Genomic DNA, 13,865 nt, shown 5'->3' with positions numbered 1-13,865 from the left:
TGCAAATACCAGACAAGAAACATCAAGGCAGGATCAGCAACTATTATTTTATTTAAAGCTGCATATTTAAAATGACTTTTAAAATGGAATGTCAATGTTGAAGCTTGTGTGATGTTTTACATTAATTTTAATGATGAGTCAACAGCTTTGAATCTCTCTCGGTTGCTGCCTAGTGAACCTTTGTAGTTGCTTTATAAGTAACTCAGGTGTGTCCTAGTGGCAGAACACCAAACTAAATGCAAATAGGTGTTCTCTAAGCGCTCAGCAGCAAGGAGGCTGTACTTCAATCAGCCTACTCCGTCATGGACAAAATAAAAGCAAAAATGCAGTGTCGTCTTACAGCAAGTCAAAGTCCCTGCAGGTGACAGGTGTAAGGATCTGCCAGAAGAAGCCCAAACTATGGAACTGACTCCCGATTCCTGCATACTCCTGAATGATGGCCACAAAATGCCAGTCATTGGATATGGCACCTATGCACCCCAAGAGGTAGGTATGCTATTCCTGGTAGTATTTTCTTCTCATTTACAGTTCTTTATATATTTGTTGCTATATAATTACCAAAAGTGTTCAGAATTTGTAGTCAGCTCTATAAATGATTGCCTAGCTTGTTTTCAAACACTAGCATAAAATTATATGTGATGTTTCTGATAGAATGTGGGTGCCATTATGAGTTAATGGAACCACAGATCTCCTGCAAAAGTAGTTAGATTTAGTTCACATCTGTGTTTTTCTCTGGAAAGCAATCAACAGTGGATCCTCAAATTGAATGAGTCAGGTTTGTCCCTGGTACCTTAATGCAGGTTATGACAGGGGGTATCATTTTGCCACGGTGTTGTGTACAACCCCCTCCAGCTCCATTTGAAGGTTAAAGGGGGTAGTAAATCTACGTCTCATCTGCCCCCAACTGCAAATATAAATGAGCCCTAAGACTGGGTTCACACTTATGCGAATTGGAAGTGGTTTAACCCACATATAATTTATATCACAGAAGACTGTGACCGGCTCTGAATGAAGCCAGTTCACACAGCTCCAGGGCGGCCACAGTCTGCATTGGAAAAGGATACTTTGTGTCTTTGGCTCCGCTTTATGTGCGAATTCAGGGAAAAAGTCAGACCTGATTTGCACGTAAATTGGTGTACAGGGATGCACCAGACCCCCTGCTGGGACCCGCAGCCTCATCAGTGTGAACCCAGCCCTAAAGTGTAACTATAATCACTTCTCCTCTCTTCTTCAAAAAAACTGGCATCTTTGCTTGGCCTTCTGCCTGAGTTCGGGAACATTGGTCATCTTGATTGGCTGGGTCAGTATGATGTACATTTAAAATAAGATTGTGCACAGGCAAAGACAACTTTCATCCAAAAGTCAAACATTTTCTAATTTTGATTCAGTTTGGAAAAAATGTGTGAATCCTGGGAGAAAGTTGTGTGGCAAAAAAAATATAAATAGATCCAATAATATGTTTCTTCTGCAATAAAAAGCATTCCTGCTTGCAATTTGTTTATTCTAAGTATAGTATCACTATTAGTGTGTGTTTTTTTTTTTTTTTTTTCATTTTAACTGTCTGTGTCCTATCATAGGGATTCTCTGAGCTTCCCAGAGATACAACCGAATTTAAAATAAAAGCTCAAAAGTGCTTCTTAAAAAGATGTCACCAGACTAGGGGTCCCCAATGGATGATTTCCCCTCACCTCCTGTTCCTATTCACGTGACAATGCTAGCATTTTGGAATTCCCATACCTTTCAGTAACAGAGACAGTGGTCCCCAGGACAAATACAGAGTCAGATCTTCCTAGCGGAGACAAAGACAGCAAAAAAAAAAAAAAAAAAACTTGACAGGGGTCAATGCTTTATGCTTTCCACACATTTCAATATGTTTTATACGGATGGGCAGGCTGGACCTTTATTATTTTTATTTTTTTCAATTTCTTCATTTTAGCTTTTGATACCAAGCATTATCCTACCTGTGTCAATAGGGTGTCAAATGCACCTTTCAATAAATTCTGAATTATCTTAGAAGCATCTAATACACACCTTTACAGTAGTGAGCAACGCACATAAGAGACCCACACTTAAAAAAGGTCAGGGGCACTTTCAGCCTATTAAGAATGAATGTTGAGTTAATGATATGTTAATGCAATGGTTAGCCAAAATGGGCTCTTATAGTGATTCAGTGGCTTCTGTAAATGTAGCATAATGATACTTACAGTATATGTTTCACTGCTGGTGAATGTGATTTGCGTTTTCTGTGACAGAGCTAGACTGGCTGCTCAAATCTTTCAGATCCAATGCTGCCATATGTGTTAGATGCCTTCTTTAGATGCTGAGTACTGTGGTTCTACTTGCCACCACTGCACTAATATGAAGGATCAGAGCCTCTGCAAGCTTGAATGCACTAAAAACCTTTTTGGCACTTGCACTTTATTAGGTTTAAATTTATATTGTCTTTCTATTTCACATGGAACACTTATCATTCATTTATTATTTAGCATAGTAGATTCATTACACATTGTCTTTTTATGTATGTATTTAATGATTATTTCTGCATGAATATGATCTAGCACATGTAGCACTTTATAGTCAACACTCTAGTACTTTAATTTTGGAGAGCAGCACTATATATTGATTTTTTTATTATATTTTTGTTGGGTGGTATTTGACCCGGTTGGTGCTTGCTGCAACCAAACACCTTATTTTTTTTTAGTTCAGATAGCGTGGGAATACCTATTGTATTTATGAAATATCACATAATGTGATGAACACTTTATGGACACTTTATTTTTTTTATTGTTTCACATTTATTTTTACATGCTTTGAGAAGCACCGTTGTGTCAAATAGGTGCACTGTTGTGTGTTTAATATTTGGTATATAATCAGTTTTTTTTTACCTAGCGCAGCTATAAATATATGATTCACAAGTCTCTCTCTAAGTGGGTCGCCTGATAATATTTCTGTATGTCGGGTACTACAATACTGCCGCGTTGTTTTGGTAAGGACCTAATACTAGGTCTCCTGTGGGCCCATATCAAGCTGATAAACAAGGCTTTTGTTTGTTTGAAAAAAATCAGAGGGGATATTAATCAGCAGAGCCTTAAATAGGTATGTTAGTTTGGGTAGGATGGAAATTTTAATAGTGTTGCACCTCCCAAACCAGAAAAAAAGAGCCCTGTTTCCCTTTGTGAAGTATGTTTTGACTTTTACCGAGCAGGGGTGGAAAGTTTTTAAAGGGATTGTAAAGTAATTATTATTATTATTATTATTTTTAATAACAAACATGTTATACTTACCTCCACCTGCTCTTCTGGGGAACCTCGGCGGATGTCTCTGCTTCCTCCCGCAGGTACTTCTCGCATTCATGCAAGCTCCCTCGCATGGTGAGAAGCACCTGCGGGCGCGCTCCCGTGATACAGCCAGCGGCTATAGCCGCTGGCTGTATCACACGGCCCGCCCCCCCCGGCGCGCCACATCATTGGATGTGATTGACAGCAGCGCGAGCCAATGGCTGCGCTGCTTTCAATACATCCACCCCAGCCAATCCGCGCCCAGGCTGAGCGGCGAAGAGGACGTTCGGGGCGAGCGCGGGACTTTCGAGGGGTCAGGTAAGTAAAACGGGGGGACTGGGGGCGCCGTCACTGTGAGATGTTTTTTCACCTTAATGCATAGAATGCATTAAGGTGAAAAAACATTTACCTTTACAACCCCTTTAAGGCATAGGTCTGTTTAGTTGTGGAGGGATAAGTGTGCCCAAGTATTTCAAGGCTGACAAGGTCCACCTAAATTTAAAATTAGAATGCAGAGCGAAAACTTGGGGCAAGATCATGGTGATACCCATCGCCTCCTATTTGGGCAGATTTATTTTCAGATTGGAGAAAGCACCATATGTTTCAAATTTGCTAAGGAAGTTTGGTATAGATATAGTGGGGTGAGAGAGCAGGACAAGTATGCCGTCTGCGTAAGAAGAAACCTTGTGTTGGGTGTCCCCAAGCTGGATGCCTGAGATGTTAGTGTTACCTCTAACTTTGCAAAGGGTTCCAAAGAGAGGTTGCAACGGGGCATCCTTGTATGATGCACATGTATCTTTTACTGAAAATTTGCTCTTGATATTGTGTGACTTATTAGCATAAATATTGAAACTACCACCATTTTATTGTCTGGGGTCTCTGCTTTCAGAAACAATTTGAGGGATTTATCTAATCTTTAGGCCTAAAACGATTTTTTATTTAGTTACAAAATAAAGGCAAAAGGGTTAAAAAGTTGCTCTTATAGAGCCTAGTACTGATGTAGTATATTTGTCCTGCTGTTTTGTGTTTTGGGGTATCCTGCAACTCCTAGAACCCTCTCTCCACTTTTGAGCACTACAATAAATAGTAAAGAAATACCCTAGAGATAGGAGCTTGATTGTCAGTGACCTGTTGGGTCTATCTACTGTATCTACAGCCATAGGATACATAGGGTAACCCAATTATTTCCAGTGTTGCCTGGCTTTTAAAAAGGATGTTCTAACATGTCCTCAGCACAGGACATTGTGTTAGGGAATGTTAGTAAACAGTTGCCAGGCGTTAAATGTGTTTGTGTTTTTTTTTTTTAGATTATATTATATATATATATATATATATATATATATATATATATATATATACATACATATATATATATATATACATACATATATATATACATACATATATATATACATACATTTTCGTGTTTGATTAATCGTTTTTTTTTAAATGGATTAATCGACTAATTTCAATTAATTATAACTCACATACAGATCCAACTACTTTTAGCTGATCTCCTTGCATTGCAACTCTGCATTAGTCAGTGTTAAAAGTGGTATACACTATATACAATCACCCAACACTAGTTAGTTTCCACAATCCATGACTTAACTTCACAGTTCACACAAATACGTTTTAAATTCAAACTGTAGCACTGAGGTCATTTTTTTATTAAACTTTAAGAAAAACTTAGAAAGTTAGTTTAACTTTAATTATAAAACGTATCTAGTATATTGACTGTCAGTTACTTTATAGTAGGCAAGTAGGCATCATTTTAGCCAGTCACGCAGACATACCAGAGTGTTTACATTTTGTTTTGTTTTTTACAACAATGTTAAAAACGGAGGTTATCAAATTTGGCTACACTTAGCTCACTGAATGATCCCAGTTAACCACATCCATATTTACCATCACTGTCCAGGCTGTCTGGTGACGTCACGGACATTGACGTCACCGGACTCCTCCCCCTTTCCCTTCGTTAGCAGACAGAGGCACTTGGGGAAGGGGGGAGGAGTGTGGTGATGTCGATGTCTGTGACATCATCGGATCTCTGACAGAACTCCCTGAAGACCCGGAAGCCGGCGGAGAGGTGAGTACTGATCCAAAAAATTAACGATTATTCGAGGAATTCATCTTTAATTTTACCAGCCCTAATTTTACATATATATATATATATATATATATATATATATATATATATATATATATATATATATATATATATATATATATATATATATATATATATATATATATATGGGAATCCCAAGTGATTTTTAAATAGTAGGAAATTGCTCAATACTGAACTATTACATCTGAGTTCTATAAGTTATGGTTTTTCTTAACCTTTTGAAGCTTTACGAACCTCCCAAATCCAGAATTTATGAACTGGAAATTCCTTTGAAGTTAGTGGAAATCCAAACCAGGGCCAAAAAAGGTCATAGTGCAGAGCAGCAGAATAGTTTGGGAAGCTCCTGACAGTACTGCCTGACCGGATGATGAGGCCAAAAGACATCTTGAGCCACTTGCTTAAAGTGTGCCGCCGGGTAAGGGGTGCTGTCACTCATAAACACAGAAGTGAAGGGCCAATGCCAAAACAAAGGGCCAGCATTGGAGGTGGTAGAATGGAGTTCCGTCAAGTTCCATTTAAAAAAAAAAAAGCTTTGGGTTTATCATTTGAAGAATGATGGCTACACAGAACTCCGAATGATAACTATGAATCTGACAGTTTGCGTCTCAGGTCAGTGACCATCTGACAAAATGTTAAGGCTGGGTCCAAAGCTGAAGGCATAATGGCACTGGAGTACTGTACCTGATAGGATACTGTAGAAATGGCTTACTGGCACTTAAAAAACAATTAAGTGGTTCACTGACATTTGGGACAACACCATGAAATGTGTTATTTTGACAATTGTTTTTTTTTTTTAACCCCCCCAGGTTTCTAAGAGCTTGGCAGAAGAAAGTGTAGGAATTGCCCTTGAAGTTGGCTTTCGTCACATTGACTGTGCATTTATTTATGGTAATGAAGTAGAGGTGGGCCGAGCCATCAGAGAAAAGATTGCAGGAGGAACACTGAAAAGAGAGGACATCTTCTACACTGGGAAGGTGACTGTACATTTATTATGGGGTTTTTCCAAAAATGGCTAACTCAAGAACATACAGAAAATTAGCAAAAACTGAAACGTACAAATTTATATTTGCAGAAATTTCTAAAAAAATATATATAGCTTCTTATATAGTCATCCGCACATCAGAAAACAAGCTAGGAGTGGGATGCCCACAAATTTAAACCAATAAACATTTTTTTTTAATTACTTTATTTTATATAAAATATCAATAAAATGATAAACAAGATACTTTATTGTGGTACTTTCCACCCTGCACGTGAATATACTACATTAAAATACAGTTCCAATCACACAAATATTACATTCACTCTGCAGTATGATGACGAACATGTGCGGAGCAAAGTTCCCTGAACCATCACATTGTACATGATGCTGCTTACCACAAAAGCATCATGTAGCCCCTAAGGTACCACCGAAATACCTAGCGGCGCAATGTCAAGTGTACAGTGCCGGAGTTAAACCCCTGTCCTACATGGCACCACAACTAAAACAAACCATGCAACATTTCAAAAATAATTCAATAAGCAATGGGTGTGATTGGGGATAACAGAGGGGGAAAGAGTTCACAAACCCAAAGCTATATTGAAAAGGACAAAGACACACAAGGGAAAGTGGGTGAAGGGCAAATCTTCAGACATGCTCTTCCTCAAAGTCCATGAGATTATAGTCTCTGAGAAGACTGTGGACCAGTCTGTGACAATGGACATCATCTCTGGCTGGTGGATGAGGCACTTTCTGGCACACCATACCGCATCCTCCCAGGCACCATCAATGTGCTCCTGTGTAAATGTCCCACAGAACAGTCCATTCAGGACACCAAGTGTGTGATGGCTGTCTGCAGTACAAAGTGAGGTCTGGTTCCAAGGCCCTCAACAGGTCCTATGCAAAAGGGCACTCCCTGAAAATATGCGGAGCAGTTTCCAACTTGATGATGCAAATGGGGCAGTCCCTGTATCTCCACGGGTTTCTGGCATGCATAAATGTCCTTCGTGGCAACCCCACCTTGGATTGCCTTCAATGCCAAATCTTTGTGCCTGTGTTTGAGTCTATTTGATGAAACATTCCTCCAGACTACCTTGCAAGTGGCTAGGGGTAGGCATGGAAACATCTCCACAGTGTCCCTGGCTCTAATTAACTCATAGATAGCCTTTGGTTTCTACAAGTTGGGCTTGACTCCATGTAGCCCCTGCTGCTTGATAAGCTTAAAAGTAATACCTAGGAGTGCACCAGATGTAGGGGATAAAAGTGTCCCATATAATGGACCTCCAACGAGGCAGGAGGAAAACATGGGACCATTGTTCTTTCAAGTAAAGTTGCCGGTACAGTTGCAGGCAAAGAACACCCTGCATACACCCTTTAGTAGTGATTTCAGGCACTCCCTTACCGCCTATGAGGGGCTCCTTGAACATGACCACCCACCTTACCCTGTCCATTTTGGAAAAGTAAAACACTGCCCTGGTGATGGCTTTGCAGGTGATGACCCGAGGGGGGGCAGGCCTGGGCGAGGTACTGCAACACAACAACCTAGCTTCAGAGAACCATTGTCTTTTCTTCGAAGGTAAATTCTGAGGCTCCATAGTCCAAACTTCTATTTCATCTTAGTCTCTCCACCCAAGACTTAGGGCTGAGCCCTCAGCTCCGAAACCAGACTTCCAGAATTTTGATGAAGTCCACCTTGATGCAGAATGGATGGAAGTTTATGGTTGTCCCTTTAAAGTGTTGCTAAACCCAAGACCCTGCATTCACTGTATCTGGTCTCCCACCATGCACAGAAAATGGGAATGCAACAGTTTTATTAAATAAAAACTGCTAAATACCTTTTTTTTTTCATCAACCTTCTTGTGACTATCAGTGTCTGGTTAAAGCTTGTAGGAGGAGTTTTCATGCTGCTCTGACTGTCCTATAGGGCTGCAGGACCCCTGAGCCTCTGTCTGGACAGTGCCGACTGGACCTGTGCTCTCCCAAGAAAAAAAAATAAATTCTCTAGCAATACACACCAAACTGAGCATGTACAGAGTGACTCCAAAGGCTCTGCTTTATCAGGGGATGGATAGGGGACAGTGGAAGAAGGGAAAGATCAGAGAATACAGGATCAAATGGCCTTTTTACACAATGCAGTGGATTAACCCCTTAGGTTTTACACTTTAACAACTTCAATACCAGGCACTTATGCACCTTCCTACCCAGAATAATTTTCAGCTCAGTCATGCTACACTGTATCTAAAGAACATTTTTATCATTTTTTTATTCTCACAAATATAGCTTTCTTTTGGTGGTATTTAATCACTGCTGTTTTTTTTTATTTTTTGTGAAAATTTCGAAAAAAAACCCTTTTTTTTAGTTTCTATTGTGAAATTTAGCAAAGTCTTCTTTTTTCTTCATAAATTTTGGCCAAAATGTATACTACTACATATCTTTGGTAAAAATAACCCAAATTGGTGGATATTATTTAGTCTGTGTAAAAGTTAGTCTACAAGCTATGGTGCCAATCACTGAAAATTGATCACATCTGATCACACCTAGGTACTTAATGGCCTATCTCAATTCTTGAGACCCTAACAAGCTAGGAAAGTACAAATAACCCACAAATGACAACTTTTTGGAAAGCAGACAGTCCAAGGTATTTAGTAAGAGGCATTGTGAGTTTTTTGAAGTTGTAATTTTTCCCACAATTCTTGGGAAAATGAAGAGATTATTATTATTTTTTTTTTTTTTTTTACACAAACTTGTCATATTAACAGGCTATTTCTCACATACAGCATATGCATACTTGCAATGACACCACAAAATACATTCGGCTACTCCTCATGAATATGGTTATACCAGAGACTTTTACACAGCCTGGCCACCTACAGAGGTCTAACATTGAAGTAGCACCTTCAGGCGTTCTACGAGCATAAATTGCACATCTCATTTCTCAACCACTTATTACAATTTTGAAGGCCCTGGAGAACCAGGACAATGGAATTGCCCACAAAATGACCCCATTTTGGAAAAAAAAACACCCCAATATATAACATAAGAGGCATAATGAGTCTTTTGAATGGTTTGTCTTTTCCATAAGTTTTGGGATAATGTGGGAAAAATAAAAATACGTTTTTTTTCTACAAAAAGTTGTCCATTTATAAAGATATTTTTATCACATAGCATGTACATTGCAAAAATGACACCCCAAAATACATTCTGCTACTCCTTCTGAGTATGGCAATACCACATGTGTGACACTTTTACGCAGCCTGGCCACATACAGAGGTCCAACATCCAAGTAGCACCTCCAGGTGTTCTAGTAGAATAAATTACACATATAATTTTTTGACTACCAATCACATTTTTGAAGGCCCTTCATATTTCTAACACACAGGTACATACCAAATAGCAAAAGATTACCTGTGGTTTTAGAAGTGCAGTGGTTCACAGAAGAGAGCATTGGTCCAGGCAGCAGGCAGGGATGTGGTCAGCGACAGCAAAAGCTATTGTCCAGGCAGCAGCCAGGAATACTGTCCATAGTTCGTACAGGCAGAGATACTGTCAGCACAGCCAAAGTACAGCCAAAGCATTGGTCCAGGTAGCAGGCAGATATGTCCAAGCAGAAATACTGTCCATAGTCAGTAGAGGCAGCAGGTGAATATATGGTCAACACAGCCAAAGTATTGGTCTAATCAGCAGGAAGAAAGATGGTCCATAATGTCCTGGGTCATTACAGGTAGCAATATGCTCAACACAGCAAAAGTACTGGTCCAGGCTGCAGGAAGGACCATCAAGCTTAGGGCCAGGGGTAGAGGCCTCTCCCACCCAAATCTCCTTGAAGCCCCTTGATCAACAGGCCCTGTTCTTGGAGCACAGAAAACCAAAAACCTCTACTCCTCTTTCTCTACTCAGAATGCTATTCTGAAGCCCCTCACACATGTGCGACCCCTGTGTTCTAAAGTAGAAGGGCAAAATATCAGTCCAAGTGGCAGGCAAAAATATGGTCGATCAACAGGCCGAGGTCTGTGCACGTGGAAGTCAGAAACGTGGTTTAAAACAACAGGCAGAGGCATCGTCAGTAAACAGGCTGAGGTTGGTGCACATGGAAGTCAGAAATGTGGTTTAAATCAGCAGGCAAAGACATCATGAATAAACAGTCCAGGGTCAGTTAATTAACATGGAAGGTAGAAACATGTTTGCAGGAAAATGATCCACACGGGTATTTGAAATGGGGAAATGGCAGTCTGTTAATAAGGGGAACTAATATCTAATGGATGTTTGATAATTTTTGAAGCAATCTCCGATGCACAGTCCAGGTTGGGAGGGACATTGGGGGCAGTAATAGCTTGAATCTCTTCTAACTCCTCCTCTGCTGCATACAAGGCATTTTGTAAGGGTAGGGAGAGTTAGGGGTTAAGGTCTAGGCACACTTTATTATACTAGAAACTGCTTGCAAAGATATATACAGTGCCTTGCAAAAGTATTCTGCCCCCTTGAACGCTTCAACCTTTTGCCACATTTCAGGCTTCAAACATAAAGATATAAAATTTAAATTTTTTGTGAAGAATCACCAACAAGTGGGACACAATTGTGAAGTGGAACAAAATCTATTGGATTTTTGAAACTTTTTTAACTAATAAAAAAATGAAAAGTGGGGAGTGCAAAATTATTTGGCGCCCTTGCGTTAATACTTTGTAGAGCCCCCTTTTGCTGCGATTACAGCTGCAAGTCGCTTGGGGTATGTCTCTATCAATTTTGCACATCGAGAGACTGAAATTCTTGCCCATTCTTCCTTGCAAAACAGCTCGAGCTCAGTGAGGTTGGATGGAGAGCGTTTGTGAACAGCAGTTTTCAGCTCTTTCGATCAGATTCTCGATTGGATTCAGGTCTGGACTTTGACTTGGCCATTCTAACATCTGGATACGTTTATTTGTGAACCATTCCTTTGTAGATTTTGCTGTATGTTTGGGATCATTGTCTTGTTGGAAGATAAATCTCCGTCCCAGTTTCAGGTCTTTTGCAGACTCCAACAGGTTTTCCTCCAGAATGGTCCTGTATTTGGCTGCATCCATCTTCCCCTCAATTTTAACCATCTTCCCTGTCCCTGCTGAAGAAAAGCAGGCCCAAACCATGATGCTGCCACCACCATGTTTGACAGTGGGGATGGTGTGTTGAGGGTGATGAGCTGTGTTGCTTTTATGCCAAACATATCGTTTTGCATTGTGGGCAAAAAGTTCGATTTTGGTTTCATTTGACCAGAGCACCTTCTTCCACATGTTTGGTGTGTCTCCCAGGAGACTTTTTATGGATATCTTTGAGAAATGGCTTTCTTCTTGACACTCTTCCATAAAGGCCAGATTTGTGCAGTGTACGACTGATTGTTGTCCTATGGACAGACTCTCCCACCTCAGCTGTAGTTCTCTGCAGTTCATCCAGAGTGATCATGGGCCTCTTGGCTGCATCTCTGATCAGTCTTCTCCTTGTCTGAGCTGAAAGTTTAGAGGGACGGCCAGGTCTTGGTAGATTTGCAGTGGTCTAATACTCCTTCCATTTCAAAATGTTCGCTTGCACAGTGCTCCTTGGGATGTTTAAAGCTTGGGAAATCTTTTTGTATCCAAATCCGGCTTTAAACTTCTCCACAACAGTATTACGGACCTGCCTGGTGTGTTCCTTGGTCTTCATGATGCTCTCTGCGCTTTCAACAGAACCCTGAGACTATCACAGAGCAGGTGCATTTATACAGAGACTTGATTACACACAGGTGGATTCTATTTATCACCATCAGTCATTTAGGACAACATTGCATCATTCAGAGATCCTCGCTGAACTTCTGGAGTGAGTTTGCTGCACTGAAAGTAAAGGGGCCGAATAATTTTGCACGCACCACTTTTCAGTTTTTTATTTGCTAAAAAGGTTTAAAATATCCAATAGATTTCGTTCCACTTCACAATTGTGTCCCACTTGTTGGTGATTCTTCACAAAAAATTACAATTTTATATCTTTATGTTTGAAGCCTGAAATGTGACAAAAGGTTGAAAAGTTCAAGGGGGCCGAATACTTTCGCAAAGGCACCAGGGGCGGACTGACAACTCATGGGGCCCCCGGGCAATAGGAGATTATTGGGCCCCCGGGCAATAGAAGAACAATGGGGCCCCCGGGCAATAGGAGATTATGGGGCCACACAGTATACACACATACAGTATACACACACAGACACACCGTATACACACAGAATACACGGGCAGTGCCCGAGTGCCCCAATGGTCAGTCCACCCCTGAAAGGCACTGTACATAAAAATATAGCTTCACCTGCAAAGCTTTTGCAAGATACTTTTGAAGTGCAGAATCGCTCGGAAAACAGGATGCATTTGTGGTCAGAGCTAACATTTAGAATTTTAAGGAAATAGAACATTGTACTTTTGGCGTCTTTTTCCGAATTCTGTGGGGGAATAATGTTATAGGGAAAATGTTGCTCATGAAGTCGACTTCATCAGACTTTATCAGAACGAATGCTTCCTCTGGCATGTCCTTGTTGGTAAATCAAGGCAGTGACAAAGTCTTCAATATACTTGAGGTAGGTGATTTGTTGGTTTTCAATAGATTTTTGGAAGCAGACAAACAAATTAAACATAATAGTGCAAGTATAAGGGTAAATGGCGCTACCTATATAATGAAAGGCGACAGAACCTGTTCACTTGTTAGGTGCTATGTGCTTCTATAGTGACTAATAAAAGTGCATATACCAATAGTACAATCCTAATAAATTACCAATGTGCTTATACCAGTGGTGCAAACCTCACAAGGTTGCCAAATAAATATGAACTTGATATAAATAAATATTTAAAAGTGATACATAAACAGTGATAGTCCAATAACAAAAATGCAAGTATATAAAAAATTTTTTTTTTTAAAATGTATATATATAAAAATAGTCCAAAAAGTGTAAGACAGATATTAAATAAGATATTAAATAATAATTAAATAATAAAAAATTGTTCAAATTATATTAAACAACCCCAAAAAATTTGCATGCCAAGTCCAAAAAATACATCAAAAAAATCAATCCAACCAAAGCCTTATGTGATAATTAACGTGGTGATGATAAACACAGGAACAAAATCCAGGTGACTTTTAAGTGCTCCCCAATCACCAGTTCCAATAACCCCTATAGGGTTATCTCGCATAGCATATGGGCTTGATGTACCAATACTATTTCCCAAGATAGATCATGCAGCCAGGCTCCACCCTTTCCAACCAGTATAAAGCTCTTATGGACTTTCATAGGATATCCCGCAGCTGGACCGAATTAAGTATGCAAAAGATCTCTCCCCAAGCCCAGGTCAACCAGTTGTGCTCCTCTCCTTAGGCTCGGTTCACACAGGGGGCGATGCGAGGCGACACGACTTGCCTCGCCGCGACCTGCCGCGACCTCAGCGGCGACTTGCAAATGACTTCTGTATAGAAGTCAATGCAAGTTGCCCCGAGGTCGCCC

At 40.1% G+C, this 13,865-nt stretch overlaps 1 protein-coding gene across 1 annotated transcript in view; it reads left to right on the top strand.

The window, feature by feature from the left end:
- The first annotated feature begins 264 nt into the window (after nucleotides 1-264).
- Nucleotides 265-13,865, top strand: part of LOC143960472 (estradiol 17 beta-dehydrogenase 5-like) — a 65,833-nt gene continuing 52,232 nt past the window's right edge. Inside the window, exons 1-2 of the mRNA XM_077469116.1 lie at nucleotides 265-486; nucleotides 6,216-6,383. Of these exons, the coding sequence (XP_077325242.1) occupies nucleotides 400-486; nucleotides 6,216-6,383 (255 nt within the window). The 5' untranslated portion in view covers nucleotides 265-399. The remainder of the gene's footprint in view (nucleotides 487-6,215; nucleotides 6,384-13,865) is intronic.

Source organism: Lithobates pipiens, unplaced genomic scaffold, assembly GCF_037356315.1.
Source record: "Lithobates pipiens isolate NorthernLeopardFrog02 unplaced genomic scaffold, aLitPip1_a1.2 Scaffold_8, whole genome shotgun sequence".
In the NCBI taxonomy this organism is placed as follows: domain Eukaryota; kingdom Metazoa; phylum Chordata; class Amphibia; order Anura; family Ranidae; genus Lithobates; species Lithobates pipiens.
This window is presented reverse-complemented; position numbering and strand designations above follow the sequence as displayed.